Genomic DNA, 22,297 nt, shown 5'->3' with positions numbered 1-22,297 from the left:
CCAGCAAGGTGAGAGCTAACCAGCTCTCACAAGCCAAGCAACCATGTGACTTTACAAGTCACCTGGCCACCTCAGGCCTGCTTCCTTATCAGCCAAAAGGGGCAAGCTCTTGGCTTATTTACTCCACTGGGCTGTTAACTGATGGAACAAGAAAACGACTGTAGAAATTGTTCGAGGAAGTATAAAGCTTTCCAAACACGTAAGGAAAACCAGAGTTAACTCTCAGAGCTTGAGCCGTAGGGATCAGGAAAAGGCAGTCTTAAGTCTTTTTCTAACTTTCAGCCCGTGTCCCCCAAACATCCTGGGCTAAAGACAGGCTGTCCCCTGCTAGTTCAGGCTGGATGGCTTCCCCTTCAGCCTGCCGCCTCTTTTTGCAAAAAAAAAAAAAAAAAAAAAAAAAAAAAAAATGCAGGCTGGCAACTCCATTTCAGATTTCAGTGCAGTTTTATTTCAGCTTTATATTTTATTCCAGGCAAGTGCTTATTACATGGATAGTATTCATGTCTCAATACCTAAAGTCCTGGAGCATGAACAGCCACTAGAATACAGTTCAATAGTAAAAATACAATATGTACAAAATTAGGGTTTTTGTATTTTTTTCCCACACAGCAGATGTATCCAAACACATAAAAATCTCTACAGTCTGGGGTCGCTACAGTTTATATTTCAGGAAACGGAGACACAGTGACCGAGTCCTCACTGTAAACAAGGGCCACCTCTTTGGGGGTTGGGGATGGGACCCTGGGATGGGGGAGAAGCAGCTGTTTCCAGAGAGCAGGGGTTCTGGTTGACCCGCTGCAGTCCAGGCATTCCCTGCCCTTCTTTGGCCCCCCAAGGAACCACCCTCCCCCTCTCCCCGAGGTAAAGACTCCCAGCCAGCAAGCCACTCTGAACACCCAAGGTTAAGTACAAGCATGAGAGGTAAGGTTGTGTGTCTGTCCCAGGCTGGAAGGGCTAGGGAGGGAAGGGCCAGGCGGTCCCACAGGGTGAGGACAGATATGGTCCTAACAGCTCTCGGGGGAGATGCCCAAGGAAGGGTTGGGAGGTGGCTGCCCACTTGGGCACACGGCGTCACAGCGTTCACAAACAACACAAACAACAGCAACAACACCCATCGTCACCAATCTGGACGTAGTCATTCGGCACTAGATTTGGACACCCCCACTTGGGGGAGGGGCATGGGGAGAGTTGGCGATGATGAGGTATCTGTGCAGCCTGAGGGCAACTGGCCAACAAGGTGGTCTGAACTCTGGAACTGTCCTCAGGATGAAGGGAGAAGTGAAGGGGTGGGGCAGGTTCCCCAAAGTTCTCTGACTGCCAGCACCAGACTGCTTCCCATTGTCACAAGGACAGTGGAACCAGCCCCCAGAGCCAAGGTGGAGGTGGCCGCAGCTACAGGAAGACAGCCAGCTTGGGGGCTGAGATGGTTAGGCTGGGGCAGCAGGGTGGAGACCTAATCTTAGGTTGCCCTTTACCCTCCTCAGGAGAGACAGACATCCCCTGGGGAGTCTCCAAGAACTGGGAATCCCTAGGCCTCCAAGGAGTTATCTCAAGAGACAAAGTGTTGGAGACCCGTGCCAGCCTCCTCAGTGCCTGCCAGCAAGGCACCCTAGAGGATCCTGAGTTCTCCCCTCCTGGTTTCCTCACCTACCCCCTTTCCAAAGTGCAAACTGCACATCTAGAACACTGGCTTCCTCCCCTTACACTGAAAGGCCATTGGTGAGTGTCCAGTGGGCAGCTGAATGTGCATGCGTGCATGTAACTGAGTGTGTCTGACACAAGGCCACTTGTAATAAATACCCACATAAAAGCCAAAGCAGTCTGCAGAGGCAAGGACCACAGCGTCCCCCAGCTCAGGGCCCCTCACTTCCTACCCCAAGCTCGCCCTGTGCTTAGCCCAACCAAGGCCCTTTTCTCACACCTACACTGCCCACTGCAGAAATGGGGCCCTGAAGAAGGTGACACAGGCAGTCACTCCTCTCGGTAATTCCCAGCTTTGGCCCAGCTACCCTCTATAGGCCCTTTCTGGGAAGGGGCTTAGGGATTTGGCCAAGCACCTGCATTTTAACTTCCTGATGTCTCAATGACAATGTGGCTCCTCAGTTTTTAGGATCAGGCTCAGCTGCAGGTCCCAGCCTCCCAGGCTGGAGAGCTGTCCACAGCCCCCTTCCTTGGGGAAATGTGCCACACTGAGCAGAAATTGGGGAACCAGGAGAGTGAACACTGGACCCGCCTCTTCACCACCTTGTAGCGGTAAAATGCCAAGCCCAAGGACTAGGACAGGTCCAGAGCAGTGCTCCTTCCACACCCTGGCTGTGTGGAGGGCTGGTTCACATGCTAGCCAAGCTCTACCTTCCTGAGCTCCAGTCTCAGCCTGTCCTCAGGAGGCCAGGAGTCCAGCAGCAGGAGTTGGGAAGCCTCGAAACAGCCCAGGTTCGTTTATTGTGGACAGACAACTGTTTTAAGTAGTTTCTACTGTTATCAAGTCACAGCAACTGTAAGTGGGCCAGAGGCCCGGGCACCCACTTATCTGGACAAAACTCCAGACCAGCCATGTCCTGGGATCTGTCCCCATTACTCAGAGCAGGACCCCTCATTAAACCCCATCTCCACCCAGCTTTCCTGCCAAGTGACTTCTGTTGTGTCCCCTGCCCCCCATCCATCCAAAGGCCTAGGAAAACACTGAGGCTGGAGAGGAGAGGCCTGGGCACTCAGTCACCTCACCAGACACAGCAATAGCAGCAGCAGCACAGGAAGGGGGCAGGGGAGGGAGAAGCCAGAGAACATGACAGCACTTCACACTGATTTCAGGGTACAGGGTAGGGAGGCAGGAGCGCAATGGAGCTGGCACCAGGCCGGACGGGTGGCAAGTCCATGTGCATCTTTACCAATCATTTTATCGAGTCCTGGTGCAGCACAGTAACCCCTGTCCTGCACCCAACTCCCTGGGGGCACCTCACTCCCCTGGCTCAGAGTCTCTGCACCCCCTTCCCCTAGGAGGCCTGGGGGTGGGGCGGGCATGGGCCTGGCTGGAATGTGTGGAGCTGGTGGGTGGGAGAGTGGGGAACAGATGCCCCTCCCTGCCCCCACTAGGGGCCTCTGAGTGGCCTCATCCTCAAGCCAGCTTGAGCGTGCTGACTGGAAAGGAGGGCATAGTGACCATGGTCACAGGGTTGAGCACTGTCTGGCCTACCAGCTGGGGGTGGTGCACCACCTGGGCCCCCACAGCTGGCTTTGCCATGACTGTGGCTGGGGGCCCCAGCCCTGCTGTGCCGTTCACTTGCTGGTGTGAGAGTGTGTGGGCAATGTGGCTCACAGCCACGGGCTGGCTCACTGCCACGGGCTGTGGGTACAGGGGCAGCTGTGAGCCAAGGTGGGCCACATGGTTGAGGGTGGCAGGATGTACTGTGATATGGCCAATGGGGGGCGTGGCAGGTGCCAGCTGCACAGCAGGGCTGGGGGCCGAGGGGGCGATGTGGGCGATGTGCTTGCCCCCCGGCCCCTGCAGAACATGGTTCACAGTCTGGATGACTGAGGCGTGCGTGGTGGCCGTGTGAGCAATGACCGTGGAGCCACCCCCGGCTGCGGCCACCAGATGAGCAGGAGCTGGTACCAGTGTCTGGGCTGGGGTGGCTGGTGGGGGAGGAGGAGCTGGCAGAGGGGTCTTCTGCTGTGGAGGCTGCGGCTGCACGGGCAGATGGGCAGGAGACAGCGCCACTGGGTGAGAATGCGAGTGCGGGTGTGAGTGGGGAGGCAAGGGCGTTGGGGCGGTGCTGGGGGGAGGCAGGGCAGACTTCAGCAGCTCCGGCTGGGGGCGATGGCTCAGCTTAGATGGGCCTAGGCCTGCCCGGTCCTCCTCCATATCCTCGTCTATGTTGTCCTCACCTTCTGTGGGGAACATGGGCCAGGACGCAGGTCAGAAAGGTTTGGGAAACAGATGCTGGTGGGGGTTGGGGATACAATGGAGCTGGACAGGGGATATATTTTCTAGCAGGCGAAAACCTAGGTAAGGGACAAAGGCCAAGGGACAAAATCTGTAGCAGAGAGAGTATCTGAGGGTGGTGGAAGAGGGGATGGGCCGGGGCTCACCAGAGGCTGTCGAGGTGGAGGCCTGGTCGTCCTCAGGCTGGCCCGTCTGCCGGAGCACACGGTCAATCTCTAGCACGTCCATCCACTGGCTCAGCTCATGCTTGAGCTCTGCCAGCCGCTGCTGTGTGGCAATCTTCTCCCGTGCCAGCCGCTCCATCTCGTGCTCATACTCCTTCTCCTTTCTCTTCAGAGACTAAGGGACAGGGCAGGGACCAGAGAACACTATGAGCAGCAGCTGTGACCTCAAATCCCGCCCCTACCTGCCAGCCTCCACAGATCAGTGTGCAATCACCAGGCCAAGGGATGACAGGACTCCCAAAACAGACGGCTAGAGATGATGGCTGCTTCCTGCCCCACAGCTCTGCCCAATGAGGCCCAGCACCCGAGGCACAGAGGACTTTTAGGCAGGTGCAGAGCCAAGCTAGCCCTGATTCAAATACAGAGTGCAGCCTGCCATACTTTGTCTTGGTCCCAAAGCCTTCACCACCTCAAGGGAAGAGACCGCCCTATCTCTCCTCCTCACATCCGAGGCCTCTCCCACCATCCACTGCATTCCACCAGTGTCCCAGGCATCCTTCCCTGGAACCTCCTCTCCCAAGAGCCCAAATAACTCTGTCCTTCCCTCACCTAACTCCTCACCTGTCCCTCTGGTCAGAACATCACAGTGGAAGATGACCCACCCAACTCTGGGACAGCATCCGTTCCTCCTCTCTGCTCCGTGGCCTGCCTCCATCTCCTTCCCAGGGGCTGTTGGCTCTGTACCCTGCTCTGACATCCAGGATACTTCCCACAGCACCCACCTGCACTACCTCTCAACTACATGGTAACACGTGGCTCCCTACCCAGCACCTTCCCACAGACTCCCCAGTATGAACTCCCAATTGTGGAATGTGGCCCAATGTCCACGAAGAAATTAGCTGAACAGCACCCACTGACTCAGCACCCTGGAGAGGCTTCTGTCTATCCACAAGTTTCAGGTCAGCCCATCCCGCCATGCCAGTGTCACTCACTTCACCAACAACACAAGAGGGCCAGGCATGGTGGCACAGACCTATAATCTCAGCCCTCAGGAGGCTGAAACAGGGCGACTGCCACAAGTTCAAGGGCAGCCTGGGCTACACAGTGAGTTCAGGGGCAGCCTGGACCAAATAGCAAGACCTGGGGCTGGAGGTTTAGCTCAGTGGAATAAGCGCCTGCCTTGGAAGCAGGCAGTCGTGAGTTTGATCCCCGGTACTGATAAAAAGGAAAAATACAAAAAAAAACAAAACAAACAACCAAAACAAACAGCAAGACCCTGTCTCAAAAAACCAAAAGAAGGGCCGGCCAGGGATTTAGCTCAGTGGCATAAGCACCTACCTGGTCAAGTGCAAGGTCATGAATTCAATCCCTGGTACCAAAAAAATAAGAAGACAAACAGACAAGATAGGGCAGTCTGGACAACCTTCCACCAATCAGGCAGCCAGATGTCGAGTGCCAGGTATCTCACGCTGCAGCATCGTCCTGGGTTCTGAGAGGATCAGCAGCAGCTCCAGTGGCCCTCTGGGCTCCCCTCCACACAAAAGTCCTGACTGACACTTGATGAGCCTCACGCTTTACATCTCCCAGACCTCCTGTGCGCAGCTCTCCACGGAGGCATGTGGGACTGCTATGTCCACCTGACAGGCGGCCTTATCTCAACCTATCCCCAGCACCCAGCTTCTAAGCCAATCAGTCACGTCCAGATGCAAAACCCATGGGCCCTGCTCATCCTGAACTCCAGCTTGGCTTAATTTTTCTCTTGGAACCGTCTTCCAGGATGCTCACACTTGGATCCTCCCTTCTTTATCCATGGGCCTCAAATGCTCCTGCTCCAACACCACACCTGGCTGCCACCTCAGTCTTTCCTCAGCCAGCTGCCTCAGAGCACTTCTTAGCACCTAAACTATACTTTTTTTTTTTTTGGGGGGGGGGTCTTTTCGAGACCAAAAATCATTGTGCAGTTCAGGATGGCCTAGAACTCATTTCCTAGCCAAGGCTGGTCTTGAACTTGCCACAATCTTCCTGCCTCAGCCTCCCAAGTGCTGGGACTACAGGCATGCAATACCACGACCAGTTGTTTATACCACACAGTTGGGCATGAAACAGGAGACTTGGGGCTTAGTCAGACACTGGCTCATGCAACCAGTGAACTGAGTCCTGTGCATGTTTGCAGTCTGTCCAAGTCAACACACCGTCCTTGCCCACCCTACAGTAAAGGTAAAGACTACTCTAGTCAGTCCATCCCCCTAGCCCTAGCAGTGACCAGCACTGCAGTGTGCCTCTTCCTGGCCTGTGTGCTAGGTGCTGTGTCTCCTTCCAAGGATCACAGGAACTCTGAAAACCTGTCCCTCTGGATAAAGGCAGTTTTGCTATTGTGTAGCACCTTTTCTTTTTTTTTTTCTTCCTTCCTTTACAGCTTTTCTTGAGTGGGCAACAGTTTCAATTCTGACCACCTGCCAGGCCCACTGCCCAGGCTTCTCCAGTATTTCTGACCTTACCAGTGACAGATACCTCAAACCATCACACCTGTGACACAACCAGACACAGCCATGAGCTAGACTGGCTCTGACATGTGACACCAATCCAAGACCACACACAGCCTCTTCCACCATCCTGGTGTTGTTTCACCTGTTTCTTCTTATTTCTACTAGAAAGAGCAGGAAAGACTTTCCTTTGCCTTACACACATGTACCTGTGTGCCTGCTAGCTGGCTGTGCCTTGGAGAGCTCAGCATGACATCAGATGAGGTGATATCAGCGCCAGGCCCATGACTCAGCCCTCACTTAAAGCAAGTGGTATGGGGCTGGAAGTACCAGCCTGATCTCTGCCCACTTGCAGTGAAGCTACACTTCTGTGTCAGGGGCCATAACCTCTTCTCACCTAGTCCAGTTCCCCACAGCCCTACAGAAAAGTCCCCACAGGGGCCTAACTTTAGTCCACTCTGCTCTGTTTTGGGTTTTTTTTTATTTTATGTGGTGCTGGAGTTCAAACTCAGGCCTCACATGAGCTAGGCACATGCTTTACTCATAGAGCGAGCCTACCTGAGTTCTGCCTGTCTTTCCACTTCACCAGGGCTTGCTTCAAGTTCTTTACCACTTCCAAACAAGGCTATACAGTCTAGCTGAGGACCACTACCTTCCCACAGCCTCCTCAACTCACTACCAATGTCCTCAGTCTGCACTGTTATCTCCAGGACTAACTTTTGACTCTCACCTAACACCTGCCATTCCCTATCTCTGCATGGCAATGCTTCTAACCACCTTGTACTTTCAAAAATACATTATCTTCCTGCCTGCTAGAAAAACTCTGGCCTGTGCAGAGCTCTGTCTTTTACTTTGCTTCATTCATCCTAACTTACTCTACAGGCTTCATTTTAAAAATCCTTTCCTCAACAACTTCCCTAAATTCCCAAAACCATTTTTTTCCCCTAGGTAATTCAGGCTGGCCTCTAACTAACGGCCATTCTCCTGCCTCAGCCTCCTGAGTGCTGAGATTATGGGTGTGCACCACCACACCTGGCTCCAAAACAGATTCTGCCACTCCTAGCTCTATTGGGCTCCCTGGCACAGCCCAGGAGAAGCACACCTACAGCCTAGCTAAAAATACTTGAAAGAATAAACCGATGAGTGTTGGTAAGTGGAGGATTACAAGTCTTCTGAGTTTTCCTCTGTTTCTGCTCTCATTACCAGCACCTAAACAAGCATTCCTTAGGACAGCCAGGGATCACTGCCACTCCCTACTCAGATCAGGCCTAGTCCTGCTCTGCTGCTCCCACAGGATCTGTTTCTGATTTTCAAATCCACGCGTTACGCAGGGGTCCTCTCTCCAAGCAGGCAACTATATAGAGGAACCTGGCATTTCATCCTTTCTTCTTCTCAGTAATTACTATTAAGTTCATGTTCAAACTGCTGCAAACTACTTATATGAAAAATCCCAATCCTAACGTCTCTATGGCAAAATTTTTCCTATTTCAAATCATCAAATACAAGAGGAAACTAATATGCATAACAAAAATGTCACAGCACATCCACAGCGATTTGATGAGGCTGTGTGTCTAAAGAGAAGAAAATTTCATCTAAGCCTCAACTCTGCAAGAATATCTTGAAAACAAGCTGCCGGCCCTTCTTCTTTCTTAGCTTTGCGGAAACCTTTTGCAACCCGAACCAGGGTCACGGCGGGGGGTGGGGTGGGGTGTCCCGCCCCTCTCGGAGCACGCGCGCACCCACGCGGACCGGCTTTGCTGCGTCACTCGCCCCACCGCACCCTCTGAGGGCCCAGAAGCCCCGCCCTACGCTCAGCTAAGCCAATCCACACACCTGACTCCGCCCTTCGTGCTGCCGGGAAGCTACCTGGAGGCGAGCCAGGCCCCTTTCCCCGGCCCAGGAGGGCGGGCGCAAAGGCGCGCGCTTGCGGGAGGCGTGGAAGGAGCCGCTGGCTGGCGCAGCGAAGCAGTACCGCCAGCAAGTTAGGCTCGTTACTTTAAGGCTATGACCTTGGCTGTGGAAGTGAAGGGGGTGTGGGAGCACACCATTGACTGTCCTTACCACTCCACTCCTCCCACTGGGGCTGTGACACCGCCCAGCCCCCCAAAGCTTCCCAAGTGGGCTGAGGCACACCCAACCCATGCTGGCCCCGCCCAACGCGGCTGGAAGCCCTAAGTCCCTCCCATTGCCCTAACCGCTCCCAGGCGCCCGAGGAAGCCAAGCGTGACTGCCCTTCCCCTCCCCCTACGGGCTCCCCGGCACGCGGAGCCCTCCGCAGTTTCCAGGGAAACCGAAACTCGGGGCCGTCATGGCAACTGTTTTATCTGGCAGCTCCTCCATCTGCAGCGCAGAGCCAGAGCCCAACGGGAGGAGACATAGCCAGGTGGGTTCCCTAAGAAAGGGGACTCCTTTAATTAAGCCAAGCGGAAGGAACGTGTTTTAAGATTCAGTGACAGTGCTGTCACACCGCCGCAATCCCCATCTCCCAAACTTGGGGTCACAGCACGTTAATCGCGCACCGAAAGGCTCTTAATCCTTTAGGAGTAAAAGTAGGGGCTTAACCTGCGAGTCGCAGTATGAACGTGAGGCCACACCCAACCCCCCCTCTACTAGCCACTGGGCCAAATCCGGTTCCCGCCCAGGCACTGTGGGCGGGGAGGCGCCGGGCGCGCCGCCCGCTGCACTCCTCACCCGCTGAATGCAAACCCTAGCAAGGCGAGATCGGGCGGCAGCCGCCTGGGTTGCCCTAAACCCACAGCAACAGCCTCTGAGTCTCACGGGCGCAAAGGCCCGCGTGGACACGCCGCGCGGGGGAAGGGAAGACCGGGAACCCGAGCGCGGCAACCGCCCTCCCGCGCACGCGCGCGCCCTTCCGCCCGCCCCCTCCTGGGCTGGGAGCCCCACTGACGTCAGCTCGGCCATGTGCTCAGCGCCCGCGTGGAGGCGGGCGGGGGAGCCGGCGACTGCGGGAGGGCGGGGTGGAGCTGCGGGAGGGAAGGACTGTGCAGCCTAGAGGAAGCAGGCGCAGCGGCCGGCTCGGCACCGCCCTCCGCTGCTCCCCTCCCCCATACCTGGATGTACCGCAGCGCCGTCCGCAGCACGCTCAGATTCGAGGTCTTCTTGTCGTCCACATTGGGGATGTTGCGCTTCAGGGTCTCAAAGCATTCCTTCAAATGGGCCCTCCTGGGGAGAGGGGGTGAGCGCTGGTCAGCTAGCAGCCAGGAAGGCAGGGGCGGGCGGCGGGAGGGAAGGTCCAGGGGAGCCTTGGGGACCAAAGGGCAGGGGGAGCGCTGGAACGGGAGGGTGGGCCCAGAGTCACACACGCACGCACACACACCTGTTTTTCTCCAATTTGTTGTGGACTTCTCTGGTTCCGATCCTGAAACCCAGACAGACAGGAGGCTCAGGAAGGGCCCGACTAGGCAGCCTTCCTGACCCCCATTGCCACCCCCGCCCCAATGCCACAGGCTTTTAGAAAGTCTCCAACATTCTGTCTGCCAGCAGCAGAGGGAGGTGTTATGTTGGCCCTGTTCAAAGCCTTGTTTACCCCTTGCAGGGCATCACTAATAATCCACAGCCTCTGTAACCCTAAACCCAACTCTAAAGACACAAAGTGACCTGGGACTGACGCAGAAGCCCCCTATCCGAAAGGCCCATAGTCCAATTCTCTGCCCAAAGGCAGGGTGGGGGCGGGGTGGGAGCAGTGAGCAGGCAGGAGGGGTCAGAGGTGACAGAAGCCTGAAAACAGAGCAATGGCCATTCATTCCCAGAAGAGAAACAGGCAGCCTGACAGTGTCCAGACAGAAGAGGCGCTCCTGGGCGGGGCAGGAGACCCAGGTACACACAGCCCAGGGTGTAGACAAGTTTTCTTCTCCATCCCACCAGCCCCGACTCTGCCGCGTCCCACTCACCCCCCAGGCCTCTTCTTCTGTTCGCTGGATTTGACTTCTTCAGCCGGTGCCAACTTCAGGGTCCCAAGCGTAGGCGGGGGTGGCTGCTGGGGGGCCAGCTGAGGCTGGACTCCGGGGTGCGGTGCTATGGTCAGGATGGGCGTGGGGAGGGGCTGCAAAGGCTTGGGGCTACCAGTGGGAGCAACGGTGGTCTTGGAGTCTGGCAGGAGGGGAGCAGGAGTGGGCACCTGAGGCCTGGCAGGCAGCGGGGCAGGCTCCTTAATGCTGAGTCCGGGGGTGCTGACCAGGGTAGGCTGCCGAGGTGCCAGGGGCAGAGGCTGAGCTGCAGGGGGCAGTGGTGGAGGTGGGGGCAGAGGCTGGGGAGAGTTGGTCACTACAGGTATAGGAATGACAGTCAATGGGGTGGGGGTGGCAAGTGGTGGGGGTGCTGGTGGGGGTGCAGGGGGAGACAGGGGCAGGGGTGGTGCCTCAATTCGGGGTTCTTCCACAGGCAGGGCATGTGCCAGCCTGGCCTTCTTCTGCTCCTGCTCCCGCTCCCTCTCCAAACGAAGTCGCTCCTGTTCCTCTATGCAGAGAGAATATAGGAGGGGACTCTCAGGGGGGCTAACAAGCCTGGGCCTCTGCTTTACCTTCTCTGACCCTGAGATATCCTCTTACCCTATCTTAGTCAGTGCTCAGTGAACCCCTGCCCAGGGAGATGGCACACACGTGCCACTGTATCTAGCCAGGCTCCGGGTAAGGTCACATCCAAGAAAGCAGTGCACAAAGAAAGCAGGCCTGGCTCCTGCCAACAGGGAGCTCACAGCCCAGGGCAGGGTAGAACAAAACACACCAGGGGACCCCAGGCCAGGCTGGAGGAAGGACAGGGAGCCATAGAACGGCAGGGCAGGAGCAATGAGAGAGGACTGATGTGTGCAAGTCAGGAGCAAGGGGGCTGAGGAGCCCAGAAGGACAGATAAGGAATGGAGAGCTGGACAGAGGCCAGACCTGAAAGGGTGCAGAAGCCACTGTGGGGGTACTGACAGGTCACAGCTCCTGTGGAAGGCCTTCCACCACAGGTACCAAGAACCTTCTATAGGGCAGGCAGTGCCTTCATTTCAGATGCAATAAATAACCTAAGAGGGCCCAAGTCATTTATTGAGAGTCACAACGAGTCTCCTGACACCTTGCCAAATGCTCTGTACTTGCTATATCACCATGACCCTGGATCCCCACAAGAGCCCCATGTCACAGGCAGGGTAGGAAATTACCTTCTCTTCATGAGGAAATGGCTCAAAATTTCTTGACTCCTAGGCTGAATCGGCCTTTTGGGGGGGCAGGGGGCTTTCTGAGATGGGATCTTCCTACTCAGTTCAGGCTGGCCTTCAACTCACTTTGCAGCCCAGGCTGTCCTACACTGAATCTTAATTTAAGACCTCTGATTCCCTCAAGGACTGTTTAATAAACACACTTGCCCCTGCTCGTGTTGGGATTCATTTCTCTCCTCCCAAACCCTATTCCCAATACTGCCACCAGGAAAAGTGAGAAAGAAGGCAAGCTGGGCTCTCTAGCAGAGACCATGCAAAAAACCATGGACTCAGGCCACCTTCACCCAGCACTTCCTTCCGTATCCCGGCAGGAAGGTGAGAGGACCCCTCACCCACAGTTCCCTACTCATCCCTCAACCCCACTGTTGGGTTTTCTGCTTGTCCCTGCTCAGGGCCACCCCCAAGGCTAGGAAGAGTTGGACAACCAGCCCAGCCCTCTTTTTTTTTTTTAATCAGTACCGGGGGATCGAACTCATGACCACTCATGACCACTCATGACCACCTGCTTGCAAGGCAGGTGCCTATGCCGCTGAGCTAAATCCCCAGCCCCAGCCCAGCCCTCTTCCGCCCTCATCAGCCACTGACCTAACACAGCTGACAGCACTGGCTGGCAGCCACGCCCCAAACACTCCACTGTGCAAGTCCTCCCTAGGGAGGAGGGGTGCACACCCCCCCCCCCATACACACAGTCTTACAGGCTCAGCAGCTAGGGCCCCCTGGCCAATCAACAGCTCCACAGCAGGACAGGCCTGCTGGCCTTGCCCCTCCCCGGGGAAGGGAAGAGGCCAAGGAGGAAGTTGAAGGGAAGTGCTCAGAGGTTTCCCAGCAGCTGGGGCTCAGGGTTGTCAGTCAGGGGGCCTCTTCCTATGTCCCCTGCCCTTCAGGAGAAGGAGCTGCCAGGCCAGCACAGGCCTGTGCCAATGAGGGAAGACCTTGTTCTCCCAGACCTCTCCCACCAGCACTGGTTTATTACAGCACCAGAGAAAACCAACTTGAAGCTCTGTAGCCTCCCCCAAAATAGTGGCAAAGAAGCCTGATGAGTTCCAGTCGGGCCCTGTCAAGCCCAGCAAGGGCTATGGATGGTCCATTTTCCCAGGACAAGGCGCCACACAGCTCCCACCCCCACTCCTTTGACTTACAAACTCAGTATCTTGGGCAAGTGCTCCACTGGCAGAAGGAACTCAAACTGAAGGCAAAGCCTATTTCAAAGCAAGCCTAAAGTTCACCTAGAAGATGACAAACTCCTCCCCTCCTCTCCCTTCCAGAAAGCCAGGCAGATTTACAGTAGAGCGGCCAGAAAAGACTCAGGTAAATGGCCAAGCTCCACCATACCTGGCTCTGTGTGACAAACCTTGAAAAGGCTGCCCTAGGCCACAGCCAGTTGTCAGAGCTTCCCGATGCTTCCCCACCCCATAGGGACCTCTCCAGTGCACCTGCAGCACACTGAAGTGGTGGGGCCTCTTCCAGGAGCAGCCGGTGTTGAGACTCTTTAAAGCCCTTCTTACACACACACAGGCATGGGGATACTCTCGCCTGGCCCTACCCAGACGCTGCAGCCTCCAAGGTGTCCCAAGGCCCGAGGTTCCAGTCCAGTTACAGACCTGGCATTGAGGTCTGAAACTTTGCCACGCTACTGTGGTCCAGCAAAACAGCAAGCACACGGTTGGTGGTTGAGGGGTCCACACTGGGTGACCCCAAAAAGTACACAGAAACTGTCCCCTTCTACATGTGTAAAAAGAAGCTTTGCATATCAGCAGGTGCAGGACAGGATGTGGTCAGGGCACTGGATAACCTGGCCAGCTCTCTCCAGTTAGGGTCCAATTCAAGTCACTTCCATGAATGCTGGGCTGAGGCCAAGTCCTGCTGAGCACCAGGATGGCCCTGTCCTTTCTTCCTTTTTCACACAGGCACACACATTCTCGGGTTCATTATGTAAGCGAACTGTCTGGTCTGGGCCAGGAAAACTGCCCTTGAGGTTGAAAGGTAGAATGGCCAAGAAGATTCCTGTTCAGAGGTGGTCATCAAGTAAATAGCCTAGGAAGACAGTTCTGGTCAGCAGGTTCACTTCCCACTCTCACTGCCTCCATTCTTCCTTCAGGACAGAGGACTGAACTTTAAGGGGCAAAAAGCCTGACTCCTTAAGATTCAACTGCCTGGAAGATGTCTGGCCACCTGGATACATGAATTCTTGAAGTTTTGGCTTTCCAGCGCCGCCTGATCCCGTAAAACCCCCTGACCCAGCACCAAGAAGCCCACTGAGCAGAAAAACTTGCTGGGTCCCCATTCTCCGCATCTGGAGGTGGGGTAGGGTTCTGCGACTTCTTGGGAAAGAAGTTTTCGCAGTTTCTGGGTAGAGCTGCATACATCATCCATCCCCTTCTACCTTAAATGGGACAAGGGCAAGAGACCTGACAGTGGGGGTCTTCTCCCCTCCCCAGTGAGGCCATACAGGGTTCAGGTTAGGGGAGGGTGAAACCATGAAGGCTCCCTTGGAGGCAAGGGCAGAGTCAGTCTTGTTCACCTAGAGCACAGGTGGGTCACACCGGCACTTTTTAATTGTGTCGATAGTGGCAGCAGGTGACTTAGTCTCTCCAAACCTTGCGCACAATAATACCTCCACACAGGATATTACGGGTCACAGCTAGTGCTGCTCACTGCTTGGCCCCACTCTGGAACCCAAGGGTGGGGGGAGGGGTGTGTAGGCAGATGTCCTAGCCCATTAATTCTATAAAACCCTAGCATCTAGGTCTTGAATTTTTCCAGTGACTCTTGACCTTGAAACCCCCAGTCGGTCGGTACTACTAGGCCTGCAGACTGCTCCCGCCCTTGCCGGCTGCCCCTGCTCCACTCCACTCCTCCCCGCCCGCTGCCCGCTGCTGTGGTGGCGGCAGCAGCCGCAGCCGCAGCAGCAGCAGCAGCAGCAGCAGCAGCCGCCGCCGCCGCCGCCGCAAAAGCTGCAGGCGCGCGCTCGCGCGCGCTCATAACACACACTACTACCTCCTGCATGACTCATCACTGAAGCAACAATAGGCAGAGAGAAAGGAAAGAAGGACGAAGCACTCTCTACCACAACCGACGCGCCGAGGGGTTTAGAGGGTGGGTTGTAAGCAAACACAAGAGTGCACAGAAACTGCACACAACTGGGACAAGGCTAAGGCCCTCACAACACAGAAAAGCAGGTGTTTCCCCTCAGCCCTCCTTTCTGCAGCACCCTGAATCTAAGGACCACTCTCAAGGGCGTACGGGGTTAGGTAGCATTAAAATGCTCATACGGGAGCGCCGAAGTTTGCTCCTCTTCAGCCCAGCTCATTCCACTGCGTGATAAGGGACAATGCCGGGAAGGCCTGGTGAGCATGTTTTGGGGGTTTAGTGGAAAGATGTAAACTCTGTATGTCTATCACCCTGCGACCCTGTCGTTTTTCCTTGCCTCAGGATTAAATACTGGAGATTCAGATGACCACCAAAGGCGGGTGCAGCTCTTCTTTCCCAGCGCAAAGCCTCTCCCTAGGAGAGGCCCAGCGGCCAAGGCCCAATCCCAGGTAAAGCCCCTCACCAGCCCCGCCCAAGCCCCGCCTCCAGGCAAGCGCTAGGCTTCGAGGAGGGGCCCGGCAAAGCCGTCCCCTGCGGGAGTGTCCCCCGTGCACGTGGTCGGAGGCGGGGCCCGTCCACGTCATCACCTGGTGTAACCAACTGGCTTAGAACGCATGCACACGCAACATTCCAGCCCAGAGCGGGTTTGGAACGCACAGACACGCCACATTCCACACCGGCTAAAGCGGGGATCTGGGAGGGGTCCCCAGAGGCTGTCCCCAGTGATTCGCGGGCCTTTTTGCAGACACCAATCTGCCCGGCTTTCACCCAAACCCCTGATGCGCGACCCAACCCAGCCCTGGGAGGCGGGGTCAGGCGGGGCTGGCCAGGATCATAAGACACGCGATGTCATTTCATTCTGCAAAGGCCGCCTCCTCCCCAAGCGGGGCGTAGATCTGCCGGGAGCGCCCCCCGAACCCTCCCGCCAGGGCAGGGGAAGCCGGAGAACTGTTCCGCGTAGAGTAATCCCCACCCCCACTGTTACACACACGCCCACTCGTGTGCTGTACACACGTCCGTGTACACGTCCGTGCATCCGTTCTCCCCGAGGCACCCTTCACGCATTCCCTGTGCACACACGCACGCGGGTCTGCCTCCCCCACGCAACACCATCTTCCATCCCACTCCCCGGCTCTTCAAAGCGACCGAGGGCGCTGCCGGCCCACGCGAAAGAAGCCCCCAGTGGAAGGTGCACAGGGGTACTAAGCAGCCGGGGTTTGCCGGCAGAAGCCGGGTCTCTCGCTGCATGTTAATGAATTCATTAATTATTTTAACTGCCCACATCACTCCTCCCGGGCGGCGGCTCTTTCAGAGGGCTGTGCACAGCCCAGTTTCTCGGCTGCCAGGGAAGAGGGTCTGCCTGCAGTCTCGCGTGGGTCTGTGGCCCAGGGTCACTCACCTCCCCTTCCCCCGTGCCCCAGGGGCCCAGCCCGGCCGCTCACCACGTGCTCTCTGTTGTTGCTGCGCTTGCCATTCCAGGAAGCGAGCCGCCTCCAGTAGCGTCTCTATGCTCATCGCGCCGAGAGCGGCCGGGGGCGCGCCGGGGCCGAAGATGCGGCCCGCGAGCCAGGCACAGGTCAGGCTGGCGGGCGGGCAGGAGGGAGGGATCACCTCCGGGGGGCGACAGGACTGGGCGGCGCAGCGCACTCCACAGGAAAGAACGGGGAGAGCACGGGCAGGAAAATCAATGTCTCCCAAAATATTTGCAAAATATAAATTTGCAAATTTGAAAAATCGATGCAAAAAAAAAAGGCGGCACTGCCTCCCTCCTTCCCCTCCCTCTCTTGCTCTCTTCTGATGTCTCCCGCCCAGCGGCCTCCAAGAGTCCCGCCGACAAGAAAGGGCTTTGCAACAAGATGGCGAGGAGGCACCGACACACACAACAAGGGAAGGAGTCGCGCTGCCCCCGGCCGCCGCCCCCGCTACTACACCGGGGCCGCAGCCAAAGCCCGGACCGGAGCCCCCACCCGCAGGGCCCTGGCTTCTGGAGGAGGGAGGGGCGGGGTCGCGAGCAGGCTGATCCCGCCCACTCCAGGGGGCGCGCGCGGGCGCGCACACGTGGCCTGGGTGGGGGTGGGAGACTATGAAACCAGGTTTGCTCAATGTATTTCCGCTTTCCCGCCTCGCCCCGCTCGGTTTGCGAGACACTAGTTGAGCAAAGGGCGCATGATTGGGTCATTCACAACCAAAATCTGTCCTGCAGGAGAGAAGAAAGGGTCGAAAATTCAAAAAAATTTAAGTTAGTTCAGATAAGGATATTCCAGGTCAGGGAAACTTGACGACAGGCGAGACTGGCCTGACTCTTAGACCTCCGTTCCCCACCCACCCGCGACCTAAATCCGCAACCACTCGGCGGTCGCAATTACTCTGGGATCCGCCCCGGGGCGGAGCTGACCACAGCAGGCTGCGATAGATCAGGCGGGAGGGAGCGGAGTAGTAATCCGGTTCCGCGTTTTGTCTTCGTTCCTCCCCCCGCAGTGCGTTCGCATCCTATTAGGCTACGTCACCGGGCCGCCGGCCAATGGGAGGGCAGGACAACACGGCATGGAGCGGCTCCACATGGACACCCCGCGCCGCCAGCCTTCTGTTTAAAGGGCCAGTTTCTGCGAGGGTACAGCAGATTCGGATGGGGCCGCTGGGGTGAACTCAGGGTGAGACACCTAAAGGGGAATCCCGCAGTCCTGCCGTACCCTGCCCTCTACGGCTTACCACCCCCCTATTTAAAACCACGTCTTTCTCTTCCCTACCCCTAAATTCTTGTCTTTGTGTTTGATACGAGTAGAGATTCCGACAGTACTAACCCAGAGGCCACCCTTTGCTCTGAGGCCCGGGCGGCGGCGGTCAAGGCGAACCATCCCTAGCCCAGGCCAAGGGGGCGTGGCCCAAATCGGGAACAACAACGTGGAGGCGGAAGCCAACCCCCCGCCCCCCCCTCCCGCGCGCGCGGCTGGGCGACCGAGGCCACGGGCGGGGTGCGGGCTCTGGCGGGGCGGGGCTGCTGCGTCTGGCTGTGGCCGTTCTCTCCTGGGGCACGCCCGCCCGCCTCTTCCTAGCGATAGTGTTTGGGTACACCAGGCGCGCAACCAGAAAGTTAGATCTTTGAGTTGGGCCTGCCCAGATCCTCTTCCTTCGCTTATAAGGAAAATGAAGCTCAGAGACAGGAAGAGACTTGTCTAAGATCATTCAGTATTCTGGCCGCTCTCCGCCCCACGGAGAGGAGCGTTTATCTCTGACCCCTAGGCAATAATGTGATGTTACTTCTGAGGCAGAGCCCCGAATCAGAAGAAAGCCAAGGAGGAATCTAAAACTGCGGGGCAGGAAGGGGTGACCACTTGACACATTGTGATATGGGGCAACAAAAATTGCCTGAAACCCAGCCCTGCTATTTTGCTTCTTGGCTGGAGGCCACACTGTCACCACTGGCAACGTTGGTAGTGACAGATACCAGCTGCCTGACAGCATATTTTGGGGCATCCGGGAGCATGTGCAGTTCTGTTGTCACAGCCTGAGCCAGAGGACCTGTTAAGACCGCAGATTTGGTTAACCCTGGGAATGGGGTGATGTAAGCAGTTTGTAGATTCTGAGGTTCACCGTTACACAATGCCAAAGCAAACCCTCATGAGGACTGCTGAGGTAGGCCGTGCTGCCAGTTCCTCCAATCCACACTGTACCCACAGGTATGTATGCCCATTTCAGGGACTGGCTGGAGAAGAGCCAGAAAGCCTGTAGAGATGATCGCTTGTCGGCTCTGCTGCTTTCCTTTGAGGGCATCATAGTGCATCCTAGGCAAAGAAACCCCACACAAGAAGATCCCAGAAATCAAAAACCTCACACACAGGGCCTCTGATCTTGGCATGTATAATGTCCAAGCATTTGGATCTGTGCAGGGAGAAACACAAATGTCTGGGTGCCACTGACTTAGCTTATGGTGACAGTGGACCAAAGGGAGATTAGATCACAATAGCCTAGTTTTTCTCCCTGGTTTGAGGTCTTTTTTTTTAGGAAGGCATGATGGGTGCTAGCCCAGACACTGTTCCCTTTGTCTGCCACTTGTGTCCTGGTGTGGCTGGGTCTGGCTCCTTCTGCACAAGAGAAAATGGGAAACTTAAAAGCAGTATGGTAGGCAGGAGGTGTGTGTTTGTGGGAGTTAAACAGCATACATCATGATGTATATGCAGATTCTCATGCCTTTTCACTTTGCTTGAGGTTAGCGTCATAAAGTTCAGTTTAGAGAGCTGCATGCAGCCTGTCTCTGCTTTCCTAAGGTGGTCATGGCACCCATGCAGCCCGGCAGTTTCTTCTAGAGTCTGAAATCCAATTTCCCTGACTATTCTTGTCAAGAACTGGCTCTGTACCATTCAATAGGCACCTCTCTGAGTAGCAGTATTCTGAAAACCTTTTCCTTCAGAGGGAGGAAGCAGGAACTAAAAGTAGGGTGTCCCTGGTGCATGCCTGTGATCCCAACACAGGAGGCCGAGGCAGGAGGATCTCTGGGAGTTTGAAGCTAGCCTTTGTTACACAAATTCAAGACTAGCCTGCACTACATACTATCTTTAAAAAAAAAAGAGGTGAACACACATTTGAATGGTGGCCTCTCCCTTGTTCCCAATACCCCATCTGCTCCAGAGCTTAGTGGTGATGCTTGCTATTTAAAACAAACAGCCTTACTGGCTTCACATGATCATCTGTTTATTTGGGTCATATGGGGACAGCAGCCTGGGAATGTTAGGCAAAAGTGAAGGTTTAGAGAGAGGCTTTTGCTGAGCCTGTGGTTTCTGACAGGACCTGAAATTGCCCAAATAGAATTTCCCATCAATCAAGGTTTCCCTCAGGTCAGGAGTAGACAGTGAGGTGGGAGGCCTCTATGGAGAGAAGGAGTATGTCCCAGGTAGTGAACAGTGCTGTTTAACACTTCAGTCCCAGCCTCCTGCCCCAAGGAGGAAGAGCCAGGGTAGAAGCTGGCAAGAGTTTTCACTCAAGAGGAAGAGAAGCTGTTTTGATGGCTCAGCACAAAGCTTGACAGGTTTGGGGAACTCTCAAGCCCAGCCATCCCCAAGCAGTTTTCCTGCAGTCTCTGAATGGCTTCTGTGCACTTACAGACACTGGGCCAGGAGGAAACTTGAGTCACCCACCTCTGTGCATTTGCTTATAATAGGAGCGTTTCTATTTTCAGTCTTCCTCCTCCTGTCTTACGTACCCCCTACTCAGCTCAAATCCACTGAGCCCCTCTGTGCCCCTCATCTCAAAAGAGTACTACATGTACAGCTCTAAGAGCTGTAGGAAAATAGGTTCCCTGAGACTTCCTGAGTGATGACATGGGGCAGAGGGGAGCTAAATGTACAACTGTCTCCTCTAAATCCCAGAGGATGTCCCAGCCTTTCAGGTCTGACTTCTCATCTTTTGCTAGTGACTTTAGGGAACTTTCCCCGCATAATTACACAAGACTGAAGAGAGAAGGTCAGCTGTGCAGTGATAGGAAGGGACGGGAAAAAAGAGGAAGGGACAGAAGACCGCTACACTCAGGGACACACCAACAACATGCATGCAACAAATATTTACTGTGAGCCTAACATGTGTCAGGCTAGGTATCCTGGTAGCCAAGGCCTAGAGATCTTCAGTAAGCCAGAGGGGAGGAAAAGGTCACAGGACAGAATTCATCCCCACAGGCACATTGAGAAAGGTTAATCTGTGCTCTAACAACATGCTGGATGTAGGCCAAGACATAGTATGGTCACACAGTACCAAGCAAAGACAGTGACATGTTCATTTTAGTTCTCAGATTCGTCATACTTCTCTAAGAACAGGTGGAAAGAAATTAAGTGGGTTAAAGGTGGGATTAGTCAGCTGAAGCTGTCTACACCACCAGTAAAAATAAACAGGATTGTGAATTTCTGTGTCGGGCAGACCCTGTGGGGCAACTACCCAATGGTTAGTGAAGTGGGCTCTCCAGAACCAGAAGTCCCCACAGGAGTCCTCACCTCCACATAAATTAGAGGACCTCTCTGGAACCCATCAAATAGGTATGATCAAGTTCCCCCTTGCCAGGCAGGGAACTTTCCCCTCTCCATTACCTCACAAAAGTCAAAGCTCAAAGAGTTGAGATCACCTAGTCTGACATCCCAACAGAAGGTGTTTCATGGAAAGTCACCAAGCCACACACGGTTGAGAAATGGCCTGGTTTTCTTTTGACTCTGTAAAACCAGTCTGACCTGGGGAAAAGAGGTCAGTGTGGGGTCCAGAGTCCTTGAAAGCCTCATAGAAATGGGTAAAATGGAGAGTGAGCGCCTCCCCTCCCAGTTAGATACAAAAAATCATTAACTTAGGTGGTGCTCCATAAAAAATGCTTCACTGGAGGGGCATTTAGCTCAGCTGCACAGCACCTGCTTGGCAAACATGAGGTCCCAACTTCAATCCCTGGTACCAAAAAACAAAACAAAACAAAAAAATGCTTAGTTGATGAGACTCAGATTTGGAATCTAGAAGCTAGGTGGTGGGGGGTGGGGCACTATTCTGCCTCGGGCCACTATTCTGCCGCTGGCCACTGTGAGGAGCTGAGCCCAGAGAGGGCCTGGGAAGGTGGCCACACTTCACTTCTGCTGTGTCTGGCCTGAAAGGGTGACTGGGGGAAAGGGGCAAATTTTTATCCAGGCACCCACCCTGGGCGTGGACACTGAGTAAGAAGGAAGAAATGCAGTTTGGAAGCAAAGAGGGAGGAGCCACAGACTCCAAGCTTTTTCTGAGAAGCGGAGAGGCGAGCCAAGCTGCAGAGGTGGGGTCTGAGGATGCCAGAGGTCAGAACCAGGTGGAGTGAGGGAATCCAGCAACAAGGCAGAGGGGACGGGCTGGGCTTCAAACGGTCCTCTGAGAGAAGAGGTGGCTTCAGGAGAGAAAATTACCCAGGTCCAGGGAGTGGGGCCGGGCACTCAAGAGAGGCGGAGTCACACACTGTGACTCAAACGCAGCCAGCCCATCACAGGTGGAGGTGAGAGGGAAGGCCCCTCCCACGGCAGACGGGGAGTGCTGTCAGTGTCTCCCAAGAAGGACTAAGGTCTATTGCTCGGCAACCCAAGCTTACACCCAAAAGCCAGGCAGTGGGAGCAGGTCCCTCAGAGTCGCCGGCTACCTGGGTTGGTCGCAGATGCTATCTGGGAGAGCTGGTGAGGTCCAGGCAGCAGCCTGCCGCAGAGCAGACCCTGAGCCAGGGTTCAGCTCCACAAGTACTCCCCCATCTCATCTCGGACTGAGGCCCCAGGGTGCACCAGGAGAGTCTCTACTAGGCAGTCCCTGGAACATTCTGCATAACCTAAGGAGCCACATGCCAGCTTCTGTTTCTCTTCCTACTTCCAGGTTGATGGCTGGGGGTATAATTAACCAGAGTCACTGTTTGTCCTCATCAGGG

General features: G+C 55.5%; 1 protein-coding gene and 1 long non-coding RNA gene across 2 annotated transcripts; one reads left to right on the top strand and one right to left on the bottom strand.

Annotated features, from left to right (window-relative positions):
- Window positions 1-425: 425 nt before the first annotated feature.
- Window positions 426-16,904, bottom strand: Mnt (MAX network transcriptional repressor). Its single transcript, XM_003469675.5, has 6 exons — window positions 16,341-16,904; window positions 10,502-11,066; window positions 9,928-9,969; window positions 9,662-9,773; window positions 4,090-4,282; window positions 426-3,888 (listed from the first exon to the last, which is right to left on the bottom strand). The coding sequence occupies exons 1-6, from the start codon at window positions 16,411-16,413 to the stop codon at window positions 3,116-3,118; spliced, it is 1,758 nt and encodes a 585-aa protein (XP_003469723.1). The 5' UTR covers window positions 16,414-16,904; the 3' UTR covers window positions 426-3,115.
- On the top strand, window positions 14,747-20,978 carry LOC134476216 (uncharacterized). Its single transcript, XR_010047796.1, has 2 exons — window positions 14,747-15,155; window positions 15,241-20,978. It is a non-coding gene; the product is annotated as an uncharacterized LOC134476216 (long non-coding RNA).
- Window positions 20,979-22,297: the final 1,319 nt, after the last annotated feature.

The sequence above is a fragment of the Cavia porcellus genome, unplaced genomic scaffold (assembly GCF_034190915.1).
Source record: "Cavia porcellus strain 051 isolate PalLab524CR breed Dunkin Hartley unplaced genomic scaffold, mCavPor4.1 scaffold_6, whole genome shotgun sequence".
In the NCBI taxonomy this organism is placed as follows: Eukaryota; Metazoa; Chordata; class Mammalia; order Rodentia; family Caviidae; genus Cavia; species Cavia porcellus.
Note: the sequence above shows the minus strand (reverse complement) of the source record. Positions and strands in the feature narration are given on the sequence as shown.

Bases quoted from the DNA above. Each gene is read 5' to 3' on its own strand.
- Mnt (XM_003469675.5), bottom strand. From the start codon at position 16,413: ATGAGCATAGAGACGCTACTGGAGGCGGCTCGCTTCCTGGAATGGCAA. The intron at 9,774-9,927 runs GTGTGTGTGCGT...CCCTCTCCCCAG, and splicing joins AACAAATTGGAGAAAAACAG to GAGGGCCCATTTGAAGGAAT. The intron at 4,283-9,661 runs GTATGGGGGAGG...CCTGTCCCTTAG, and splicing joins CGGCGCTGCGGTACATCCAG to TCTCTGAAGAGAAAGGAGAA.